At 43.4% G+C, this 21,575-nt stretch overlaps 1 protein-coding gene across 2 annotated transcripts; it reads left to right on the top strand.

Annotated features, from left to right (window-relative positions):
* Nucleotides 1–4,560: 4,560 nt before the first annotated feature.
* On the top strand, nucleotides 4,561–20,368 carry nub1 (negative regulator of ubiquitin-like proteins 1). 2 transcript variants are annotated; one of them, XM_080793674.1, is made up of 15 exons: nucleotides 4,561–4,638; nucleotides 5,853–5,971; nucleotides 6,104–6,271; nucleotides 7,513–7,577; nucleotides 8,295–8,359; nucleotides 8,849–9,013; nucleotides 9,448–9,536; nucleotides 9,825–9,931; nucleotides 10,532–10,718; nucleotides 11,651–11,758; nucleotides 12,165–12,317; nucleotides 12,855–13,001; nucleotides 13,868–13,957; nucleotides 18,672–18,864; nucleotides 19,420–20,368. In XM_080793674.1, exons 2-15 carry the CDS (start codon nucleotides 5,858–5,860, stop codon nucleotides 19,542–19,544), a joined length of 1,776 nt encoding a protein of 591 aa, XP_080649800.1. In that variant the 5' UTR covers nucleotides 4,561–4,638; nucleotides 5,853–5,857; the 3' UTR covers nucleotides 19,545–20,368. The 2 variants fall into 2 exon arrangements, with proteins under 2 accessions (XP_080649800.1, XP_080649799.1); XM_080793673.1 differs by having other exon boundaries at nucleotides 4,569–4,638; nucleotides 5,856–5,971.
* Nucleotides 20,369–21,575: the final 1,207 nt, after the last annotated feature.

Raw genomic sequence — 21,575 nt, 5'->3', positions numbered from 1 at the left:
CGAATTGCTGAACCATTCTCAGTTTTCGTATAAACAGGACGGTGAAGAGACTGACGCAGTTTTCTTCATGATGGAAATAACATCCATTGTGCCTTTGTGTTCGGCCGAAATATACTGTGTGCGTGCGTGTTTGTGTGTGTGTGTGTGTGTGTGTGTGTGTGTGTGTGTGTGTGTGTGTGTGTGTGTGTGCATAACTAGGTCTATCAAAAATATCTACCGTTCTTAGGCAGGATCAGGATGTTTTCACGGAGAACCCTGGTGTCGAGAGCGAACTGCACAAACTTGTCCTGCAGGGCAGCGCTCACCTCAGGGGATCGACCTGTAAGCATGACAACGCCTCCTTTACACACAGGCCTGGAGCAACATGCCTCTTTAACGTATATGGTATGGCTCATGTGTGGATGAGAGAACCGTATACTCACTGAAGAGCTTGTTGATAACCTCAGACACGTCAGCTGTGTCTGTGATCTTGTTGATGTGGATAATAGCATAGCTGTCATAAACCACATCTACCACTCGCAAGTCGTAGTCGATGTTCCAAGCTGGGGAACAGTGAGGGCAATACATTAACAAGTCTGTATATATGCGTGTGTGTGTGTGTGTGTGTGTGTGTGTGTGTGTGTGTGTGTGTGTGTGTGTGTGTGTGTGTGTGTGTGTGTGTGTGTGTGTGTGTGTGTGTGTGTGTGTGTGTGTGTGTGTGTGTGTGTGTGTGTTGTAGCGATCAAGCGTCGGTATGGAAGCACAATTTAGTGTCACCCAGCTTCCACACTTACTGTACAGTTTGAGCAAGTTATCTGTGTCATGTTCTCTCGTATATACCTATAGACGTGGAGTCAGGGGATGCTTTTTGCCCTACAGTCTACCCTCCTGACCTGTTGACCCTCAACAATGTTCCTCAAGAAATGGGACATGGAAGTTGCAGCTTCTAATGTGTGTACAGTATAGGCGATCTACTCACGGTGGGCACGGAAGCTGAAACGTCCGGGTGTTTCTGTCTTTTCAACGAGGCGAGCCATTCTGTTGCAGGTACCATCAGAACTATGAGAGAGAGATAGATCATGCTTTCACTCACAGCTAATTTCCATTTCCATTCAGCGTATGGGCATGTGGGTTTCAAAGCTCACTTGAGGTTGGCAGAAGTGCCATTGACGCCTCCTTCAAGAGTTGGCTCCAACATAATAGCGCCCATCTTCATTGTTGCCTTATGGATCACAAACCACTGAGCATTGGTGGCCATTCCGACCATGTACCACTTACCAGCCATCTGATAGAGAGAGAGAGAAAGGCATTTTGTTAAAATGTTATTGTTAACAGTATTTTGATGTATATCTATCTTAGAATTTCCCTCAGGGGGCCCTTACGGTTAGCTCAACCGTCTGGGCACCTAGGCTGCCGAGCCAGCCGAACGGTGTGCCGCGTGTCACTCCCCGCATCTCTCTCCCCTTTCCTGTCTGTCTACTGTCAATAAAGGCAAAACGCCAAAAACAAATGATGATGGTGGGTCGGTTGGGGTACACCCTATAATTCCGACGACCCGTGTTCCGAAGGGCCGGTGTTCCGACGATATATTTTCGGGTTGAACTCGGCAGTCTGCATGCTCTGAAGCTGCGCTGCAGCCCTGCCTCTGCCAGGCCATTAACGTCCATTCGTTCCTTTTAATTTTAACATACTCATAATATAATAGTGGAAGAAAGCTGTTTTGGTCATCTGGTTGACGTGGGACTGGATAATCAATGAATATGTTTTTTTTCCCATTAATCAGTAGTGAAGTATGCTCGCTTTTGATTTGTTAATATGGACACAGGCATTAACATGTTGGTAAAGCTGTATGAAATGGTTACATGGCACATGTCTGAACCAAATTAAAATACAGTTAATATTCTGTCAGTCAACTAATTAATTATTCAAATTGTTCCACCCCCCCCCCCCTCTCTCTCAACATTCCATTTCAATTCAAAGTGGCTTTATTTGTATGAGAAAACATGCATTTACATTGCCAAAGCAAATGTTGGAACAAAATAAAATAATGTACCGTATGTAGGCCACTATAGGCCTACAATTAAAATAAATAAATGTGTAAACAGAGCTGTGTTACATTCCATTGCTACTTAGAAAAAAGCTTACAAAGCCATACGAATTGCGCATTTGCTGTCAGAAATAGTAGATGTATGAGAGGTTAGCTTGGGGATATATCTCTCTTCTCTCTCTCTCTCTCTCTCTCTCTCTCTCACCTTCTCCAGGTCGAAGTCAGCAGGAGGCGTGACATTGATGCAAGTAGCCAGCGTGCACAGCAGAGCTGAGAGCATCAGCAGCGGTGTGGTCTTCATGGCTGCAGCTTGGTGTCTGTCTGTCTGTCTGTCTGTCTGTGATGTGTATCAGGACAAGAGCAGGTATAAGGACAGCTGAGCTGACCCAAACCTTATATATCTCCTAAAATGTGCAGCCCCCACTAGACTACTGCCCATTTCAGGCCCCTCCCTGAAGTGCATGCGCACACGCACGCATACTGAATTAAATTTCACTCCCCACTGCACTATAAAAGATCCTAGCCTGGTGCTGCGTTACACGACTGGCACGTGCTGGCGAGGATGGAAGGGTTCAGAGGAGTGAGTGATAGTAGAACGAAAGGAAATAAACGAAGAGAAGAAGGGGACAAGAAAGGAGATGTGGGATGACCTCTCTCTCCCTCCCACCCTGTGACCACACAGCCTTCCACACTGTCCTATGATAAATATGACGTCAATGGGAACCATGACAACTGCAAAGACCCGGTCCCTAGTATACTAATCATTATTCTGTTATGCACATGTTTATTACTTTGCTTTGAGTGTGTTCACTGTTTTATAATTAATTATGCTATAGGCCGGGGATACAGTGCAGGTGCAATTCTGCAAGATGCAAATTTTAATTTGACCTGAGTTTCGGGCAATGACTTTTAAAAACTGAATGTCTCTCTGTCTCTCTCTTTCTTTCTCTTTCTATGTCTCTCTGTCTACACCCCCCCCCCCCTCTCTCCCTCCATCCCTCCGAGTCATTCTTCAATGACTCAACAGTTTAACTTACTAAGTACTAAGTAGTCACTCAGGTCAAAGCTGACATCAATTCCTCCTTGAAAGTTTGGGGAACATTACTGTCCATTCTCAGTTTGTAATAAAAGTGGCTGAATTGAACCCTGTGGTCAGCTATTAATAAGGTGAGGACCTATAAGGCCCTTTGTAAACTGTGAACAAAAGAAGCTATGTTTGTGACAGTGTGTGCGTGCGTGCGTGCGTGTAAGAATATAGGACTACTTCCATGGGTGAATTGACAAAATTCTTTCAGAGCTCAAGGATATTATTGATGGATACATCAGAGCTCCCTTTGTTAAGACAGGAGACAGGCACCGAGTTGCAAACAGCTGGTTACACAATTCTCTGTCTCTCTCTCTCTCTCTCTCTGTCTCTCTCTGTGTGTGTCTCTCTCTCTCTAGTCTCTCTCTCTCTCTCTCTCAGGTCAAGTCAGAGCACAAAAGATGTTCAGCATGAGGAGACGCATATGTGTAAGTTTTATTGCTGGCAGTCCCCTCAGTGTCCCCCCAGTGCCTTCCCAGTGCCTCCCCAGTGTTTGCCCAGTGCCTCCCCAGTCTCCCCACAGTGCCTCCCCAGGACTTTTGTGTTTGTGCGACATGCTTCCGTTTTCGGTACTAGCCTACACTCGTCTCCGTCTCGCTTGAAGTGCTATTTGACATGACCCTCTACCATACTGTAACGTTTCATAAGCATATGGGGGGGGGGGGGGGTGATTCGGGCCAGTTTAGAATTGCAGGCGGACCAGACCCATTGCGAGATACTGTACTGACCCTAAGCCATTCCAGCCTGTCAAAGTGGGTGGGTTCGGGGGTGAAGCCAAGTAGGAGCCTGACCGTGACCAGTTTGTTTTGGGAAGTCTGGAGCTTGTTTTAATTGCATAGCAATACGTGGCAACTGGAGCTTTACTCTTCTTTAATATTTCGTCATGCCTTTTTACTATAGGCCTATACTATATGATTAACATTTTTAAACAATTTAATATAAACCATGAAAAGTTGAATCATACACTTCAATGCAGGCAATTCAGTTTTACTGTCATGAAATTAATGAATGAATAAATACATAAATACATTGTGCGTGTGTGTTTGTGTGTGTGTGTGTGTATGTTTGTGTGAGCGCGCGCGTGGGCGCGTGCTTTTGTGAGTGCGTGTGTGCGGGAGGGGGGTTCCTTGAGCTGCGGTGCACTGCACGGGATGCGCAGCAGCGCATGCTCATGTATTTAATTCCTCCGGTCGCTCACGCCACGGTAAAATCAATAACGACACCCACGCCAACACCCCACCACGCTGCTATAGTGTAACAAGCCATTTGTTTTAATGAATAACTCGTAAAATCGAGTAGGCCTAGAGCAGACAGTGCTGAGTCATCTGCGAACAGGAACAAGATCCAGTCACAACTTTACTCAGTTAGGTTTGTCCCCGTTCGGCCGCCGTAGAATATGCGTCAAGTACGTAACGTCACGACGGTCACGTGACCAAAACATTAACAACAAGCCGAAGAGTGACTGACTGACTGTGTGAGCGACGTGAAGGAAAACAACAACAACAACAACCACCCGACCAAGTACACGGTATGTGCGTGTGGCCGTGGGTCAGTCTATGGGGAGTCCAGAAGACTGTGTTTGACATGTGCGTGTGTTTGTGTCGCTATCGTCGCTACATTCTGTGTTTGTGTCTCTTTGTCTCCCTCTGTTTGTCTGTCTGTCTGTCTGTCTGTCTGTCTGTCTGTCTGTCACCTTCGTCTCTCTGTATGTATTAAAGTTCGCCTCCAATTTAAACACATTACACAATTAATATCTCGAGATATTTAATTGGTTTTCTCTACATTGTGATAGTATAGTACAGATAGTAGTATACACTAGTATAGATAGTGTTTGTTCAGTAACAGTGTTTAATGGCTCTCAGTGGTTACAACCATGTGGTCCAGGGACCACCAGTGGTCCTTGAGGGGGTACTGTACGTGTTCCCTAGCCCCTCTCGGAACCCTCCATAAAGCTTTTCTGAAATTTGGATATCAAAATGTCAGAAACTTCAGTACCATTGGGTTCTGCTTGTATAGGGCTATGTACGTGTTCCCTAGCTGCAATTTGCAACTTGATATTTTTTAATAATGTGATTAGTTGCAATACCCTCCATTGACTCCCCATTCATCCAATTTGAAGTGAAATGTATGTTCACTTCAGTAATAGGGGTCTCCTTGTAGTGCTGCACAATTAATCGAAAAGAATATCTAGATTTAGACACGTACTGTATGCAATCTCATTTTGTGAAGAATGCTGCAGCACTATAGATGGCTGTCCAATTCATTTTAGTTACTCTTATGTTTTTGCTTATGTTTTTGTAATGCATATTTTCAGGGAAACAATGAGAATCGTGATCTCTCAATTCTTGTGAAGGAAAATTTGCGTAAGAATCGTGCAGCACTACATTCCTTGTCTCGTCTGAGTCGTCTCCCGCTCTTCGTCTTTTAGTAAACAGAAAATAATCTTTTCAAATATTGATATACCAATTCTATGCAATCAATTAGAGAACAGGTTCAAGTTGGACATGTATTATTCTTTTTTGATTATTTTTAAACCAATTAGTTTGATTAATTGTTGCAGCTCTACTCTGTCATCAATTTGATGGGAGTGTAGCCTAGATCAACCCATCCGTAGTGTGGGAGAAACCTTCGCCGGAAATTGCTGTTTGACACATTGGGAACTTCTGCGTTAGATAATGAATCAGGCTCTCTGTTTCTCTCTCTCTCTCTCTGTCTCTGTCTCTCTCTCTCTCTCTGTGACAGTAGTGATGTCGGAGGAGAATCTTGAAGCTAAGCTGAAACAGCATCTCAAACAGGAGAAGGTTGAGTTATGGAATCCTCCCTTCACTGAAGACACACAACCTGGACTGCAACATATGCAGGTGTGTAAAAAGAACTGGACTCCATCACATGCAGCTGTGTAAAAAAACTGGACTCCTTCACATGCAGGTGTGTAAATTTGTAAAACTGTGTGTGTGTGTGTGTGTGTGTGTGTGTGTGTGTGTGTGTTATAGGAGCTAGCAGAGCGCTATGCCTCTCTGCTGTGTGTATCTGCGGGGCAGGTAGGGGGCGCTCTGGAGCGCATCAGAGCTCAAGCTGTTCACAGAGGAAGAGGAAACCAGACCTACAGAGAGACCAATGTCGCCACGCTGGAGTTACTACTACCTAGAGAGTACAGAAAGGTAAGTTACTACTATCCTATTACTACAAGAAGGTACTGAGTACTTTTACTACTATACTATACTACAAGAAGGTACTGAGTAATTTTACTACTATACTATACATCGACAACACCATTCACTCAGTACGTCGCGACACACCCACTCTCACATATTGATTGTGATTTAATCCCCCCCCACTTTTGACCACCCGACTGACTGTTTTTTTGTTTTTGTTTTTTTCTACATGAAAGCCTATTGGCCCATTTAAGATTGATTGAATGGGGACTGTGCCATTTTTGCTTAGCCAAAGCATGCCTACCTGGGAAATTTGGCTGGGAATAGGCTAAAAATAGAACAAAAATATAAATAAAACATTCAGATCCAACATTGAGGAACCAGGAATCGGTTCCATAACATTTGGGACCGTTTCCGGACACCGGTTTCATCACACTGTCAGAGCTGGCATGTGGACTTCATGCTTTGTGAACTGGTAGATCTGCTATTTTCACTAGTTCGGATCCCGGGCAAACGTCTTAATTTCTCTTTTGGGTGTTGAGCTAAAAGGTTTGGGAACCACTGGTCTAGACTCTAGACGGTGGACACCAAAAGAAGAAAATGCATGGATTCAAGTTCTCAGTTACCACGACTGATTCCAGTCATTTAGATTCCATAGAAGCCATCATGCCTTCTATGGAAGTGAGTTGCGCAGCAAAAACTACAGAATCTACAAACTCTATCAATGCGTATTGAAAGCTTGTAGATGAGCTGTTTTTGGTTATTAATTTAAAGCATTTGTAGTGGTCAAACTAGCACTATGTTCAGAAGCATTTTATACAATCTAAATAGTCCTGGGATATTTCATACTTTTGTATGAAAGCAAAGCTTAAAGCTTCAGTCTGTGACTTCTTCACCTGGTTGGCTGTATGTAGACCAGCAAGACTGATTGTCAGTCGTGACTCATGAGATTTTATTTTTCCAGCTTGTGGCAAGCTAAACCCTTACTACAGTTTGTAATAATAACTGCAGTTGTGTGGCTCTGCCCCTAAAACGATGAGATTCCAGGCCTGCCTAACACACCTGGTCAGATGGGGGTATGAAATTGTCTGAGAACTACCAGGATAGGAAACACAATGTTTCACTAATCAATAGTAGTACCCATAGATTTGATCTTGACCCAACAAATGTTTTCAGTCGTGATAGATTTGTTTTTATTTGATCTCTGGGGGGGGAGTACAAATTTAAAAGATTGTTTTTGTTTCTAGGAAGCAAAAAATAAGCATTACCTGGAAACTAAACTGGACGTTCTGGCTCAGGAAGTCATGGACAGGTAAACACACACGCACGCACGCACGCACACACACACACGCACACATACACGCTGAGCACCACGGACAGTGCATTAGTTTCCGAGAATATTGAGAAACTTTTGCAGTGCTGGCGCGGCCCTGGCAAACGTGCATAGCAACCGGAGCAGTTCCAAAAATGAAACGGCGAGGCAACGTCCAGAGATTAAAATAGGGTGCATTTTGCATCCCAAAACGCAGTTTATAGTTAGGGGATGCAATAAAACATGCAATGACCTCTGCATGCACGGGATGCACTACTGTACTGTTTTTTTTATTCTAGTTTATTTTGCTAGCTTTAGTTATAATAATCCTTTCTTCTTCTGTTTTCTACATGAATGTAACCACATTATAACCATATAAAATGAAATGGGAGTTAAATGCTGTAATTTGTAAAAAATGGCAAAATATGACTCACGTCGTTGAAGTGGGACTCATAAAATCTCCCTGGGACTCATCTAAAATACCATCCCTACATCCCGGGTCTCATTACATTGAAAACCTATTTACATCACTGAATGTCATAGCGATATCAAACGCCTCAAGACGAGCCTGCCCGTCATCTGTACCCGTCATTAATTTATGGGACAGGTATATACTGGTCATACGGATCCAATGTGTTAATAATGTTAAAGATTGTCAATGGATTGTCATGAATTGCAATTCAAAAGGAAATCTCTTGTTCTCTGGTTGTTGTTTAGGATCGCAGAGGAATACGGACTGAAATACATCAAACTGATTCTGAACGGAAGAACTCTGTCAGCTGGTGAGAGAGCACACACACACACACACACACACACACACACACTGTCTTCATGTGGGAGAAAAAGAAAGCGCTCAGTCCTGGAGTCGGCGTGTACCAGTTGTGTGTACCAGGTTATGAGTGCGGCCGCGCGCCACAGAGCTTCCTATGATTTGGACAAATAATCATTGAACGATCACTTCATCCTGGCACCTTCTGGTAGACAACCATGGTCTTGGATAGGGATGTCGGTAACGGTTAATTTTCCAGCCGGGTAGCCGATGGCATTATCCGGTTAATTAACGGTTGTTGATTATTATTGTGTGCAACATGACAACTGTTTTAAAGTATTGTACAGTGACAAACTGACAACTACAGTCTCTGTAATGTTTATGTTGTACTATTACTAAAAACGCATACTCGGATATTTCTTAACGGTCGGCTAGCCGGTTACCCCCTGACATCCCTAGTCTTGGAGCTCAGAGTGAGAGTTGTGGTGCGCATGTTTTGTAGATCTGCGTTTGGAAGAGCAGACGGTGAAGAACAACAGCAAGGTGATGGTCCTGAAGGTCAGCGAGGAGGACAGGAAGCGTCAGATCTCTGAGGACCAGAAGAAGAAGAAGCAGAAGAACGACATGCAGAGAACCAGCAACGCCTTCACCATCCTGTCTGAGAGAGGTCTGTAAGATCTGCTAATCTGAACGATTCACCGTCCTGTCTGAGAGAGGTCTGTAAGATCTGCTAATCTGAACGATTCACCGTCCTGTCTGAGAGAGGTCTGTAAGATCTGCTAATCTGAACGATTCACCGTCCTGTCTGAGAGAGGTCTGTAAGATCTGCTAATCTGAACGATTCACCGTCCTGTCTGAGGTCTGTAAGATCTGCTATCTGAATGATTCACCGTCTGATAGAGGTCTGTCATCTAAGGTATACGATTATGCAAGGGATTATGTATGACGCGGCGGTAGTTGTTGAAAAATAATGACCGACAGGATGTTTAATACTTGGCATCCAAAGTTAAATCCCGAGGCCGATTCTACAAATGGTTCTAAATCAGTAGTTCTCAAACATTTTCATGCCAAGGACAAAATGTAATATGTGTGTTGTTGCAGACGGTACTGATGATCCTGGCACCACCCCCTTCCTGGAGATCGCTGACCAGAAAGGAAACCCTTTGAAGATCCCCCATGAGGAGAAGAAGGTGTGTGTGTGTGTGTGTGTGTGTGTGTGTGTGTGTGTGTGTGTGTGTGTGTGTGTGTGTTTGTGTGGCGCGCGTGTGTAGATGGTGATGGTTGAAGAGTTAGATTTACAATTAGAAAAAGATTCAGGTTGTAGTTTTAAATATAATCTTAAAAATAATATGCAGATCTACAAGCTCACAACGTGCTGGATTCGATGGCCGACACGTTGTGAACTTAAATGTGTATGTCCCCAAGTGTATAGCGTATAAGTGTATAGTATACAAACCTGTGTGTGTGTCGGTCTCCAGGCCTTGATCGTAGCGATGGGTCTACATGAGAAAGGTCGCGCTCTGATGAAGAGGAAGCTCTACGATGATGCTCTGTGTCATCTGGTTCAGGCTGACCAGCACTTTGGGTATGACACACACGCACACACACACACACACACACACACACACGCACACGTTCAATCAGATATTAGAACAGTATTTGTAAAAATGTGTCTGAGAGTCACATCAAAGGACAAATGTCGGTGCAGTACTTAGTTTAGACAGTACTTGGTTTAGACTAGTCATTGGTTAGACCAGTCATTAGTCCTACAACTACAACCAATCTCAAACCCCCACCCTAACCCTAACCTGCCACGGGGCAGCACACCTAAACCTAACCGTAACCCATGTCTAACCAATGACTAGTCTAAACTAAGTATGCAACCCCCAAATGTCAAGTCTCACCTTTATTCATATTCATGTGAAATGGCCTCGATAACGCTATCAATCCCGCACCAACCAACCTATGTGTCGTCAAGTCATGTTGTCCCCGAGCAAGTCCTGGTTCTACTGGATCTCTTCTCCACTCGTCCCTCCCTAACATTGTTTTTGAATAAGAAATTGTCCATATATTTGTTTAGTCATAGTTTTAGTCATCAGAGCTGAGTTTTTATAACATTTTCATCCGTGAAACTGAAAAAAGGTAGTCACTCACTGGTGTGTGTGTGTGTGTGTGTGTGGTCTAGGAGGTGTGACTCTTCTCTATTGAACACAGTAGACAACTATGCAGTACTGCAGTTGGACATCGTGTGGTGCTATCGCGCTCTGGAAGCGCTGTCCTGTCTGGACGACGGGAAGCTCCGCCTCCACAGGGCCGAGGAGTGTTTCACACAGTGCTACGGGACGCAGTACTCGCGCCTCATTAACATCAAGGTGAAACACACATGTTTTTGAAAAGCCGGAGTCCAGTTCTTCTCACGGCCAAGCTACACCGGGCATGTGTGCGTTTGACGTAAGCGCACTGTACGCACAAAGTATGCGTGCGAAATGCCCCGGCTACACCAGATCTGTGGCGCGCGGCAGATTTGTGCGGGACCTTCCGGGAGGATAGATACGCGCGCATGGGGGCATACGCATGTAATTTTTTTAGAACCGATCCTATTTCTAGAGCACGCGTAGGAAGGCCCGCGGTATCTGTGCGTCTGGTGTAGCTGGTATCATTGACATATATTGGTCCTATCCAAACGCACTGTACTCGCGCAGTAAACGCATACGCACGTGCGCAAAATTGCCTGGTGTAGCTTGGCCGTCAGACAGAATACCATAATTATTCTATGAGCGACATGCTCACGTATAGGCAATAGAGCGTCGCAGTCCCGCCCCCTGTCATGAAGACGCCAGGCCCAGGAAATGATTCCCAATGCATTTTTCCCATAGACATTTCAAAAAGTATTTATTTAAAGACGGTTACGCCGCGGACAAAGCCAACTCGAGTTGTGACAACTCATGACAATAAACACAATATTTTGGACCAAACAAATAATTACCGTACAAAGAAGAAAAACCTGCCGTTTCTTTCTAATTATTTTTTCGGCCCAAGGAATTTTGTTTGTTGTCATGATTTGTCACGACAAGAGTTGGCTTTGTACGACGCTTAAAAGGTCTTTAAATAAAATTAACAGAGAATAATTTCCTGGGCCCTGGTAGGGGGGGGGGGGGGGGGGGGGCGGGACTGCGACACTCTATATACGGAGAAGTTGTCGCTCGTTCAAAAAAGCACATCACTTCACTCGACTCCCTATTGGATACGATTCACCACAATAGACAGTTGAGTTCACGCTACAATTTCCTCTTGTGTGTTTCAGGGGAGTACAGGTAAAGAGGAGGTGTTGTTTCTACGCCTCTACCTCCTGCAAAGTCTGTTGTCCTACATCGATGGAAATGACGCTCTGGCCAGAGACAAACTACAGCAGGTAAACCTTTTTCTTTAGGCAGTAGGCTGACAGGAAATGGGTAGAGAGATGGGTGGGGGGGGACAACATGGGTGGGGGGGGCACACTTTTAAAGACATGGTCAAAGTGTCTTTGGGGATCCCCAGCCCAAAATGTTGAGAACCTCTGTTTTAGGGAAGGGAGAAGAGTCTAGGACGTGTGGAGCGTTGTCCAGGGTGTCTTAGGGAAGGGAGAAGAGTCTATGACGTGTGGAGCGTTGTCCAGGGTGTCTTAGGGAAGGGAGAAGAGTCTAGGACGTGTGGAGCGTTGTCCAGGGTGTCTTAGGGAAGGGAGAAGAGTCTAGGACGTGTGGAGCGTTGTCCAGGGTGTTTTTATGGGGGGTTCAGAGTGACAGCTTCCCTATTGTGGTCATTCCATTGTGTTCCAGGTGGAGGCGCTCTACAGCAGGCTTAGTGACGACTCGGAGAAGATGAGTCAGTTGATGTCGATCGGCTTCAGTGAGAGAGAGAGCAGGCTGGCTCTGAGGGCGTGCGAGGGAGACATTCAATCATCTGTCCTGTACATCACGACCAGGAGACAGGTAATACACACGCACTCACAGAGTAGTAATTAAGCATTGTGTCATTCTTTAGCTATTGAAAAAATAGCAGATCTACAAGCTCATAGCGCGGCACCGAGTGCCGCACTACGAGCTCGTAGGTCTGCTATTTTTGAAAAATCGTGAAAATGCGGTGCAAATCTTTGAATATAAATTATTTCAGAACAAACGTTTTGAACTCAAATATTCACTTCTGGGGAGGTCCCTGGAACAACATATTTTCAGATGGGGGTCGGCGGCCAATTACATAATAATTTTGGGGGTCCTTGACATGAAAATGTCGAGTGACATAGAAACATGGGTTTTTCAGAAAACTGTCAGGATGTGTCGAATCTTTTCTCAGGTCTAAATGGGTTAAGTAAAAATCACACCTTTGTGAAGTGAGGGGCGCTCTTCTTATCATCATACATCAGTCAATCAAATCATCACATTCCGTGCTACAAACACCTACACACAAAGCTGTGCATAGGAGGGGCTTAGTTAGCGCTCCCACAAAAATGGTTTCCCACCACTGTTTAGGAGCGTGAGGACCTGAAGCAGAGGGAGAGGCAGAAGAGGAGGTCCAGGAATGACGCCATAGCTTCTCTCACCGCCATGGGGTTCAGCCGGAGGGACTCAGCCAGGGCTCTGCAGCAGGCCGACGGAGACATCAACACTGCTTACAATGTACGTATGTGTCTGTCTGTCTGACTGACTGACTGACTGACTGTCTGTATGCCTGTCTGTCTGTAGGGTTGTCACGATTACTAATTCCATTTGACGATACATTGTTACACAAATATTTGTGATTAACGATTTAATTGGGTTTTTGGCATTGAACATTGGAACATAATTATGAATAAAGAATACAATTCTGTTTGCCTGGTAATCAAAAAAACACACAGGGCAGATATGACAAATAAATCAACTGAAATTATACAGAGAAATTATTAACATTAGTTATTTTATTTTTTATTTATTTTTAAAAAGGCGGAAATATCGTTATTTCATAACTCTGCAAGATGTTAAACTCTGGGTTACTTCACTAACCTCAGCTTATTTAGCTAATCAGAATCGCCTAGGCGAGATTATCGCCTAGAGGTTGTCGCCATCTTGTGGTGTTTACGCTTCTCGAGTGAGAGAGCTTAAATAAAGCGTTTCATGCTTTTATCTCAAGTAGCGATATACTCCGGTTCTCTCCTAGATGATCAGAGATCTGTCTGGTGAAACGATTCAGATACATTTATAAAGAAACACCGGCTTCACAAAGCCCATGCAAACACTGCAAAGACTTTAAGGTGCTTCTACATATTGGGATGGTATCGGGATTGGTTTTCAGAGCACTGGGTGTAATTATAACTCAGTAAATTACAGTAGACGGAGCTCTCTGGTCTTATGGCTAGTTGGCTACATGCCATATCATAATGGGACTAGACTGCTGACAAAAAAGAGGTGTAGAGTACAGAGTACACTTTAGCCCATTGAGTCCATTGTTCTAAACGTCTTTCTTCTATGAAGCTCTTAAAGTATTTTTGTTTTGATTATGTTGACAGATCCTGTTAGACTCCGCCCAGGCTGAGTCTAACTCCGCCCAGACCAATAACAACACGGGAGAAGCGGTCAGCGAAGAGAAGCTGTCTCAGGTTGGTTGATATGAACTCACATTTATGACCTGATTGGTTGGTTGGTTGGTTGGTTGGTTGTCGCTGTCAGGTGGAAACCTTGCACGTCCAAAATCCATTGCAACACCCCATGTTTTGCACATATTGATGAAGTATGAACACGACCCATAATGGCTTCCCAGCTTGCGTCAGAGATATCCTCCTCCAGGTCTTGGGGCCCAAAGATTTTGCGGTGGTTGAGGGTAAATGAAGATCAAATAATGAGGTATAGATAGCATGTACCAAACCGAACGTGCCTGGGTACCGGGTACCCATTACAATAATTCAATTTCGGTTCTCTTATCGGTTCCTACAGACACACAGCCACACGCTATTTATTTATTTTCTTCCCTTTTAATAATAAGACGCGTAGGGAACAGAGCTGATCTACAAGCCTACATCGCATTGCATCAGTGACGCGTTGTGGGCTTGTGGTTAGTTGTCGAGGAGTCTAGAGACAGAGACGCGCTGTGCCTGGCACTGAAGCATCGAAGCAACATAATTATTAAAGTTTCTTAAACGTAATTTTCAAGTGAAGTTTATGGGAGGAAACTTTTAAGAGAGAGGACAGGAGTCTTGCGCCTTTCCTGAGTTGCCTCACTGCATACGGGCTGCACAGCATCAACATGAGAGGATGAGAGAGAAAGTGTGTGCGTGCGTGTGTGTGTGTACGATATGATGGCATAGGGTCCAGAGGCCCAGTCAGTTTTAAAAAACAACAAAAGATAGCCTACTTTGGGCAGCCCGTGTGCATGCAAATTTCTGTTAGTAGCAAACCACAGCATGCAAGCCACCTTTGTTTTCAATGATCTCCCATTATCGTGTGTGTGTCTTGCTCTCAGATCTCAGACATGCTTTTATTTGTTATTGTCAGTAGTTAGTAGTAAGAGAAGTAGCCGCCCTACAACACTATTGCCCTGGGTAAATACAGAATAGATATATTATATTTAAAATATCACTATATTAATCCACAAATGGCTCAATAAAGGAGAGGATGTTACACTATTCATTATACATGTCTTAAATTGACATTGAGCTTTTTTGTTAAATAAACATTTGACCTCCTATTTAAGTTATTTCATACAATTTTGGAACCGAAATAGGGATCCGTTAAGGACCGGAATCGATAAGCAGAACCGGAATCGGTACCGGATACACAAATCCTAACGATACCCATCCCTAGGTATAGAGTAATGATATCATTACCTTAAGACTAAGATGAGCTGATGCTATGAGTATGTCTACCGGTGAATTAGGTGGTATAGTCGGGAAGCTAGTAAATCTTTGACGAACAAAATCACAGACTTGCAAGTAACGGAAAAAGTGGGTTCTGGGTAGATCGTACTTTCGAGCACTCTGTTCAAATGAAGCAAATGTGCCACCTTCGAACAAATCTTTGACTGACTTAATGCCATGATCATACCAAAAGAAAGAAGGAAATAATGGATTTGCATACAGAGGGGTTACAGTTTCCCTGCCGAACCCGCTAAACCCGCCATTTGTTTTATGTTTAATTCGCCGTTTTTTGATAACTTTTAAGACATATCGGCTTCGTCGCGGACATCGTGACGAGGACGACGCTTTTTGATGACATAACCGGAAATCGACCTATCACTGGCTTGCAAGGGCTTCTGGGAAACTGAGGCCAATGCAAGAGTTTCACGGCTGCATCCTCCATCTGGCTCATCTGCTCTGTGTTGTTGTTTAGCTCCGGTGGAATATCTTTCCACTCGGTAACAAACGATGGGACTATTTTCAGCAGGATTTTCAGGAAATGGATTATGGAGGTACAAGCCTTTATTCTTCAAAGGTTCATGAACAAACAAACGGGTCATATTATTTAGACAGTGGATCCGAATCCGTCAGACAATGCTTCATGTTCCACCACAATCATGTATGAATGTTTAAAATAATAATAATAATAATAATAATTAATTAAAGGTCAGAACAGTACAGTGGAGATTAATCCGTCATACAGCATTAATAAAGGAAATGTCAATAACTGTTGTCAGAGCATGATTATCCTAATCCTTCCACTATTACACTTAAATGTAGTTATGAAACCAAACCACACCAAAGCCATGTCTAAACTTAAAGGACAACTTTTCAACCCATCTTCATATAATTGGGACACAATTGCTCATGATAAAATGTTGCCACATTATAAATAATGTGAGAGTCAACTTGATGAGTGATCATTTCAGCTATTGCGCACTTTACAAATAATTAATAACGCATTCAACCTAAGAAACAATGTTTTTTTCCCCCAATTTTTTTAAAGCATAGGCCTACGATGAACAATAATGTAATATTTACAATGCCATTTTCAAAATACAGTTTTCTCTACCACGAGTAATCCATTAAACAACAACAACATAACAAATGGCGGAATCATTGAAATATATTCCTCTGACACAGTGGGAGATTTAGATTAGATTTAACCCATTTTGGGCAGGAACCCCTTTTGGTGTTAGCATTATGTTATGCTTTAGCTATTTAAAAATAGCAGATCTACAAGCTCAGAGCTTGTAGGTCTGCTTTTTTGAAAAATCGAAGAACCACTGACATAGAAACATAGCTTTTTCAGAAAACTGTCGGGATGTAGAAGTCATTTTTAGAATCTGATCTCAGGTCAAAATGGGTTAAACCATAGCATCACACAGGTCTGGGGAGAGAGAGATCTGTTCTGTCCTTTCAGAGCCCCTTGAAGCACGGCAGCTTCCCAGCTTTGTGCATGTAGAGCAAAGGATGAGCAAACCCTACCACAATGGCTATTGCATTTGTGACAGCGACAGCAACCGGGAAGAAATAATTCAGTAGATACAACAGAACAGTGGGAATGTAGCTCATTGTGGTCGTCGACATCACCACCAGGCTGACCAGAATGGTTCTAAAAGCTCTTCTCTTCAGGTCGTTTCCCTCCCTTGCACCGTCCCTCTGTCCTTCTCCCGGCCCGGGCCGCTTGAGAGCCCTGAGGACCGAGAGGCAGCAGAAACACACCACGGAAATGCACGCCGCACAGTAGCCCAGGTGGATGTAACGAGCTATTCTCTCTAACCAGTTGTAAATCAAGCCGAACGTGAGCGCCGTAAGCCAGGCAGCGCAGCAACAGGCCACCCGGTACCGGAGAGCTTTGTACCGGAGAAACACCACGGGGTGAACCACCGCTACGTAACGCTCCACACAGACGCAACACTGGAACAACGGGGCGGGGAAGACGAAAAACAACACGAAAGCAATGTGCAGAACCGTGTACAAAATCGAGTCGTGTGTGAAGAGCCATGCGAAGATCAAGGCCGAGGCCAGGGAGGAGATGGTCATGGATACGATCAGGTTGAGATAGAAGAACTCGGAGGCGATCGTCGTCCCACCGGCTCCACTCAGTATCAGCCACAGAACGTAGCTGTTGACGGGGAGACCCAGGATGAAGTTGATGGAGTGGATGGTAACCAGTATTGCCGGCTGACTGGTGTCGTCTGCTGAGGATGTGAAGGGGATGGAGGAGTTGGTGCCATTCGCCAGTGTGTCGTTCATATTAAGGCTCTGGGGGTGTGCCCTGTAACTGGTACAGAAGAGGGATTTGAGTGCAGTTGATTTGACTATAACAATGAACAGTGTACAAAAATAAACATTTTAAACAACTCTTCTCAATGCTCTTCTGAAAACAACTATTTTAACGAACACGTCAACGTTAAAGTGATCTCACCTTTAGGATGCCAGGTGAGAGTCTCTGAGTCGGGTGTTTTTTGGAGAAGTCTCTTCTTCACTTTCTTCCTGATGAGAGCAGATCCTTAAATGATGGACATCCAAGAAGAGCTGCCCGACTCCCAAGTGGTGTGGGCTGTGCAGACACAAGAATGATGAACTCTCTGCTTTGCCTTCTCTAACTATTTGTTTCTCTCCTCCTCTTTCCACTTGTATTGCTTGTTGCACACCTGCACTCACAAGCATTTTCATATTGCTTTGGATGTTTATTCCATGGAAATGTATATTTAATCACCCGTACAGTCGTTTGACCGTGCAAACTTTGACCGTAGTGGGATAATCTCAGGCAACAACCACGTGGCGATAATTTGTTTAACACTCCTATGTAGCCTTTAGCGGACCTGGGTTAAAGGGACATTTCACTTTCAGACCTGTTTGGCTGGGGCCACTGCTGCTGGCCTGCTCGACGTGTCTGAAAATGTCAACAAAAAAAGCCTCTGTAGACATCTTTAAAGCACAACTTTAAGCACTTAAAGCACAGCTTTAAGTGTAGGTAAGCACATACTTACCTACACTCTTGCGTTTTAGTTTTTTTTAGGCTATACAACAGTACTAACGGATTTGCTCGTTTTATTCCTAAGAAGAAAAAAATAAAAACGGCTTACATTGTGGGCTTGTAGATCAGCTATTGTTTTAGGTTTTAGACTCAAAATAGAAAAAAATAAAGGGTGAAAGGAAAGGTACTATGTTTACCCAGGGTAACTGGACTAAGCTCAAGAACTTGTTTACAGCCAGGCCCTGCTCATAGAACATTTCATGGTAGGGGTTCAATGCCTTGTCCAAGGGCACTTCAGCGGTGGTAATTTTAACGTGCCGGTCCGGGGATACGAACTAGCGACCTTCCGATATCAAGACCGCTCCGCAAACCGTTCGTCCACCGCTGTAAAAATGTCATTCATAAAACCGCCATCCTCTGTGTGTGTGCGTGTAGTTGCTATACATGGGCTTCGACAGAGACAGCTGTCAGACGGCTCTCAGACTGACAGACGGTGACGTCCAATCAGCCACCCAGCTGCTGCTGGACAGCCACGGCTTCCTGACCGGAAGTCCCGCCCCTAACTCCTCCCCCTCCTGCTCCCCTGAGGAGCCGAGCACCTCCTCCAGTCCTGAGAAGGAAAACACAGGTCAGACACACAAAATGTAAAGATATTTTAAAATGTATTTTCGTGAACTGATATGGCAGCTTCCTTCCTACTCAGTTTTGGGGATCTGTAGTTCTAGACTACAGTATGTAGCATTCGGAGCATCCATTTAAAACGGGACTCTTTTCTCTGAAACTATACGAGCACTGTCGGTGTTCGGATTTGATTTGTGATTTTCTTTCATCGCATTGCGATTGAAATATTAACATTTCTGGCGAAAGATCAACATTGTGAGCTAACGCTAAAATAAGCCGTTCCTTAACAATGGCGGTCTGCAAGCCGGGAAAACGACTGAAGGTGACCAATTCTGGCTGGTGCAGCTCCTATGGATGGCCACAAGGTGGCAGTTAACTTGTATAGTGTCCTGTATGTCCATATGGGCTGTGCTTCCTTGGTAGCGACACTTCACTTCATGTCAATAAAGTAATGAATGTTAAACACTTTTTATAATGAACTGTTCTCTCTGTGTGTGTGTGTGTGTGTGTGTGTGTGTGTGTGTGTGTGTGTGTGTGTGTGTGTGTGTGTGTGTGTGTGCAGAGGACATGGTGAACGAGGTGCTTGATGACATCTCTCGTCATGAAGAAGATTACTTGAACGTGGATCTGGAGGAGGAGAGAGTGCTGATCACCGACCTCAACAGCTACCTGAACATGCGATCCTAATGGACGCACGCACAACGGCACAACACACAGGTTTTTGTATTACTATACTTGTGAGGACGTCAATGCTTTAAGACAGTGATTTTTATGGATGTAATTTTTCGAAATCGCGATTTCACTTTCTCACAGTCTCGAAACAATCCATTTCATACTTTGAAAACAGCCAAGCCTACAAGTTGACAACATGTAGCGGATGCAATAAGCAATAATATTAACTTTTTTTTTCTCTCAACTTACACTCACCAATAATAATAATCAATCATTTATAAAATAAGACGTGAAAAGACGATCTCTGGAGCCGAGGGCCAAAGGATCAAAAGACGATCTAGGCAGCAAGTGAATTAAAGGTTGAAATAATTCTTATTAAAAAAAATTCTCTCTCTTATCTGTCAAAAATGACGTCTTGATTTATTGGTTTATTTTTAGTTTAATTAGGAAAAAGGAAAAGTATTATTTACCAACCTGTTGGATCAGGATTTTTTTTATTTTAAGTATAAAAAAGGTTTTGATAAAATCTGATATTGTGTTTAATTTGAAAGGCTTTAATCCAGACTTATAGAAGAAGCAGGTCAAAACATTTTAAGTTGATGTTATATTTATTTAAATTAAATATTCTACGTTGACATGCACCGAGTTACGTTCGGATGGACCTGTTCAGTGGTTCTCAACCTGTGGCACGGGCCCACTGGTGGGTCTCCAATAATTGGCAAAAAACACTAACGATTGGTAACGATTACAGAGTACCAAACACCTGACGCCACTTCCGCTACCCATGGATTACGGGAAGTGTAACCACACTTTTCCTGGGCTGTGTGTGCTCCAGTTCCTGTTGAACTGGAGCACACACAGCCCAGGAAAAGTGTGGATATATATATATATATATATAGGCCTATTCTTTTTTTTAAGTTGGCCCTGATTCAGGAAAAAGGTTGAAACCCCCTGGTTGGAGGGAGAAAAATGGTTGGGAACTGCTGAAGTTGTTCACAGCATCCAGTTTAATTTGTTGTTTTAATTTTTTTATTTTGATTACATGATGTATGTTTTTCATGTAATAATGCTAATGTGCTGCAGTTGTCACAGCAGATAGAGGTTTGAAATTAGTTTTGTTTTGTGTATTTTTGACTTTCATGTCAATAAAGTAATTAATGTTAAACACTTTTTTATAATGAACTGTTCTGTGACTGTGAGTGTGACTGAGACTGAGACTGACTGTGTGTGTGTGTGTGTGTGTGTGTGTGTGTGTGTGTGTGTGTGTGTGTGTGTGTGTGTGTGTGTGTGTGTGTGTGTGTGTGTGTGTGTGTGTGTGTGTGTGTGTGTGTGTGTGTGTGTGTGTGTGAAGGAAATCTGTATATTGAAACTAAGGTGTGTCAGAGATATTTGATTATGTATTGTATTACTCCACAGTTTATTGCACTTTTTGCTCCACTACAATTCTTTGAAAACATTAGTTACTACTAGTTACTTTGTATATTTAGATTTATTACAAAACATACATTAACCTCCTCGGCTATAGACTACTATATAATAACTATATGTTTGTTGGCTATTTGATTATAGCAGATTAAGCTCACACACATGGACAGTGACAGTCTATTTGACAGCAATTTACAGCAATTTAGGCATTTAGCAGACGCCCTTGATCCAGAGCGACTTACATTTAAGCAAAAACAAAAGCATGTCATACATCACATATATAAAAAGTAGTTATCATGAATCGTGTATAAACTAAGAACGTAATGGCGGAGTATCTATGTCAACTATACATAATATACTATATTATATATTATACAATATACATGTGTACTTTAAAGTGCTATGACTACATAAAATGTAATTCTAGTGCTGTCTACATAACGAGCTATAAGTCTGTCTAAAATACTATCCAAGTTGACATAAAATGCTATCTAAGGGGCTAGGTGCTACGGGCCATGGTGGAGTCTGAAGAGGTGGGTTTTCAGACTATGGCGGAAGATTGGGAGTGAGGCTGCAGTTCTGACTGATGGGAAGTGCATTCCATAGTTTTGGAGCCAGAAG

The sequence above is a fragment of the Protomyctophum bolini genome (assembly GCF_963924005.1).
Source record: "Protomyctophum bolini genome assembly, chromosome: 21".
NCBI classification, from domain to species: Eukaryota; Metazoa; Chordata; class Actinopteri; order Myctophiformes; family Myctophidae; genus Protomyctophum; species Protomyctophum bolini.
Note: the sequence above shows the minus strand (reverse complement) of the source record. Positions and strands in the feature narration are given on the sequence as shown.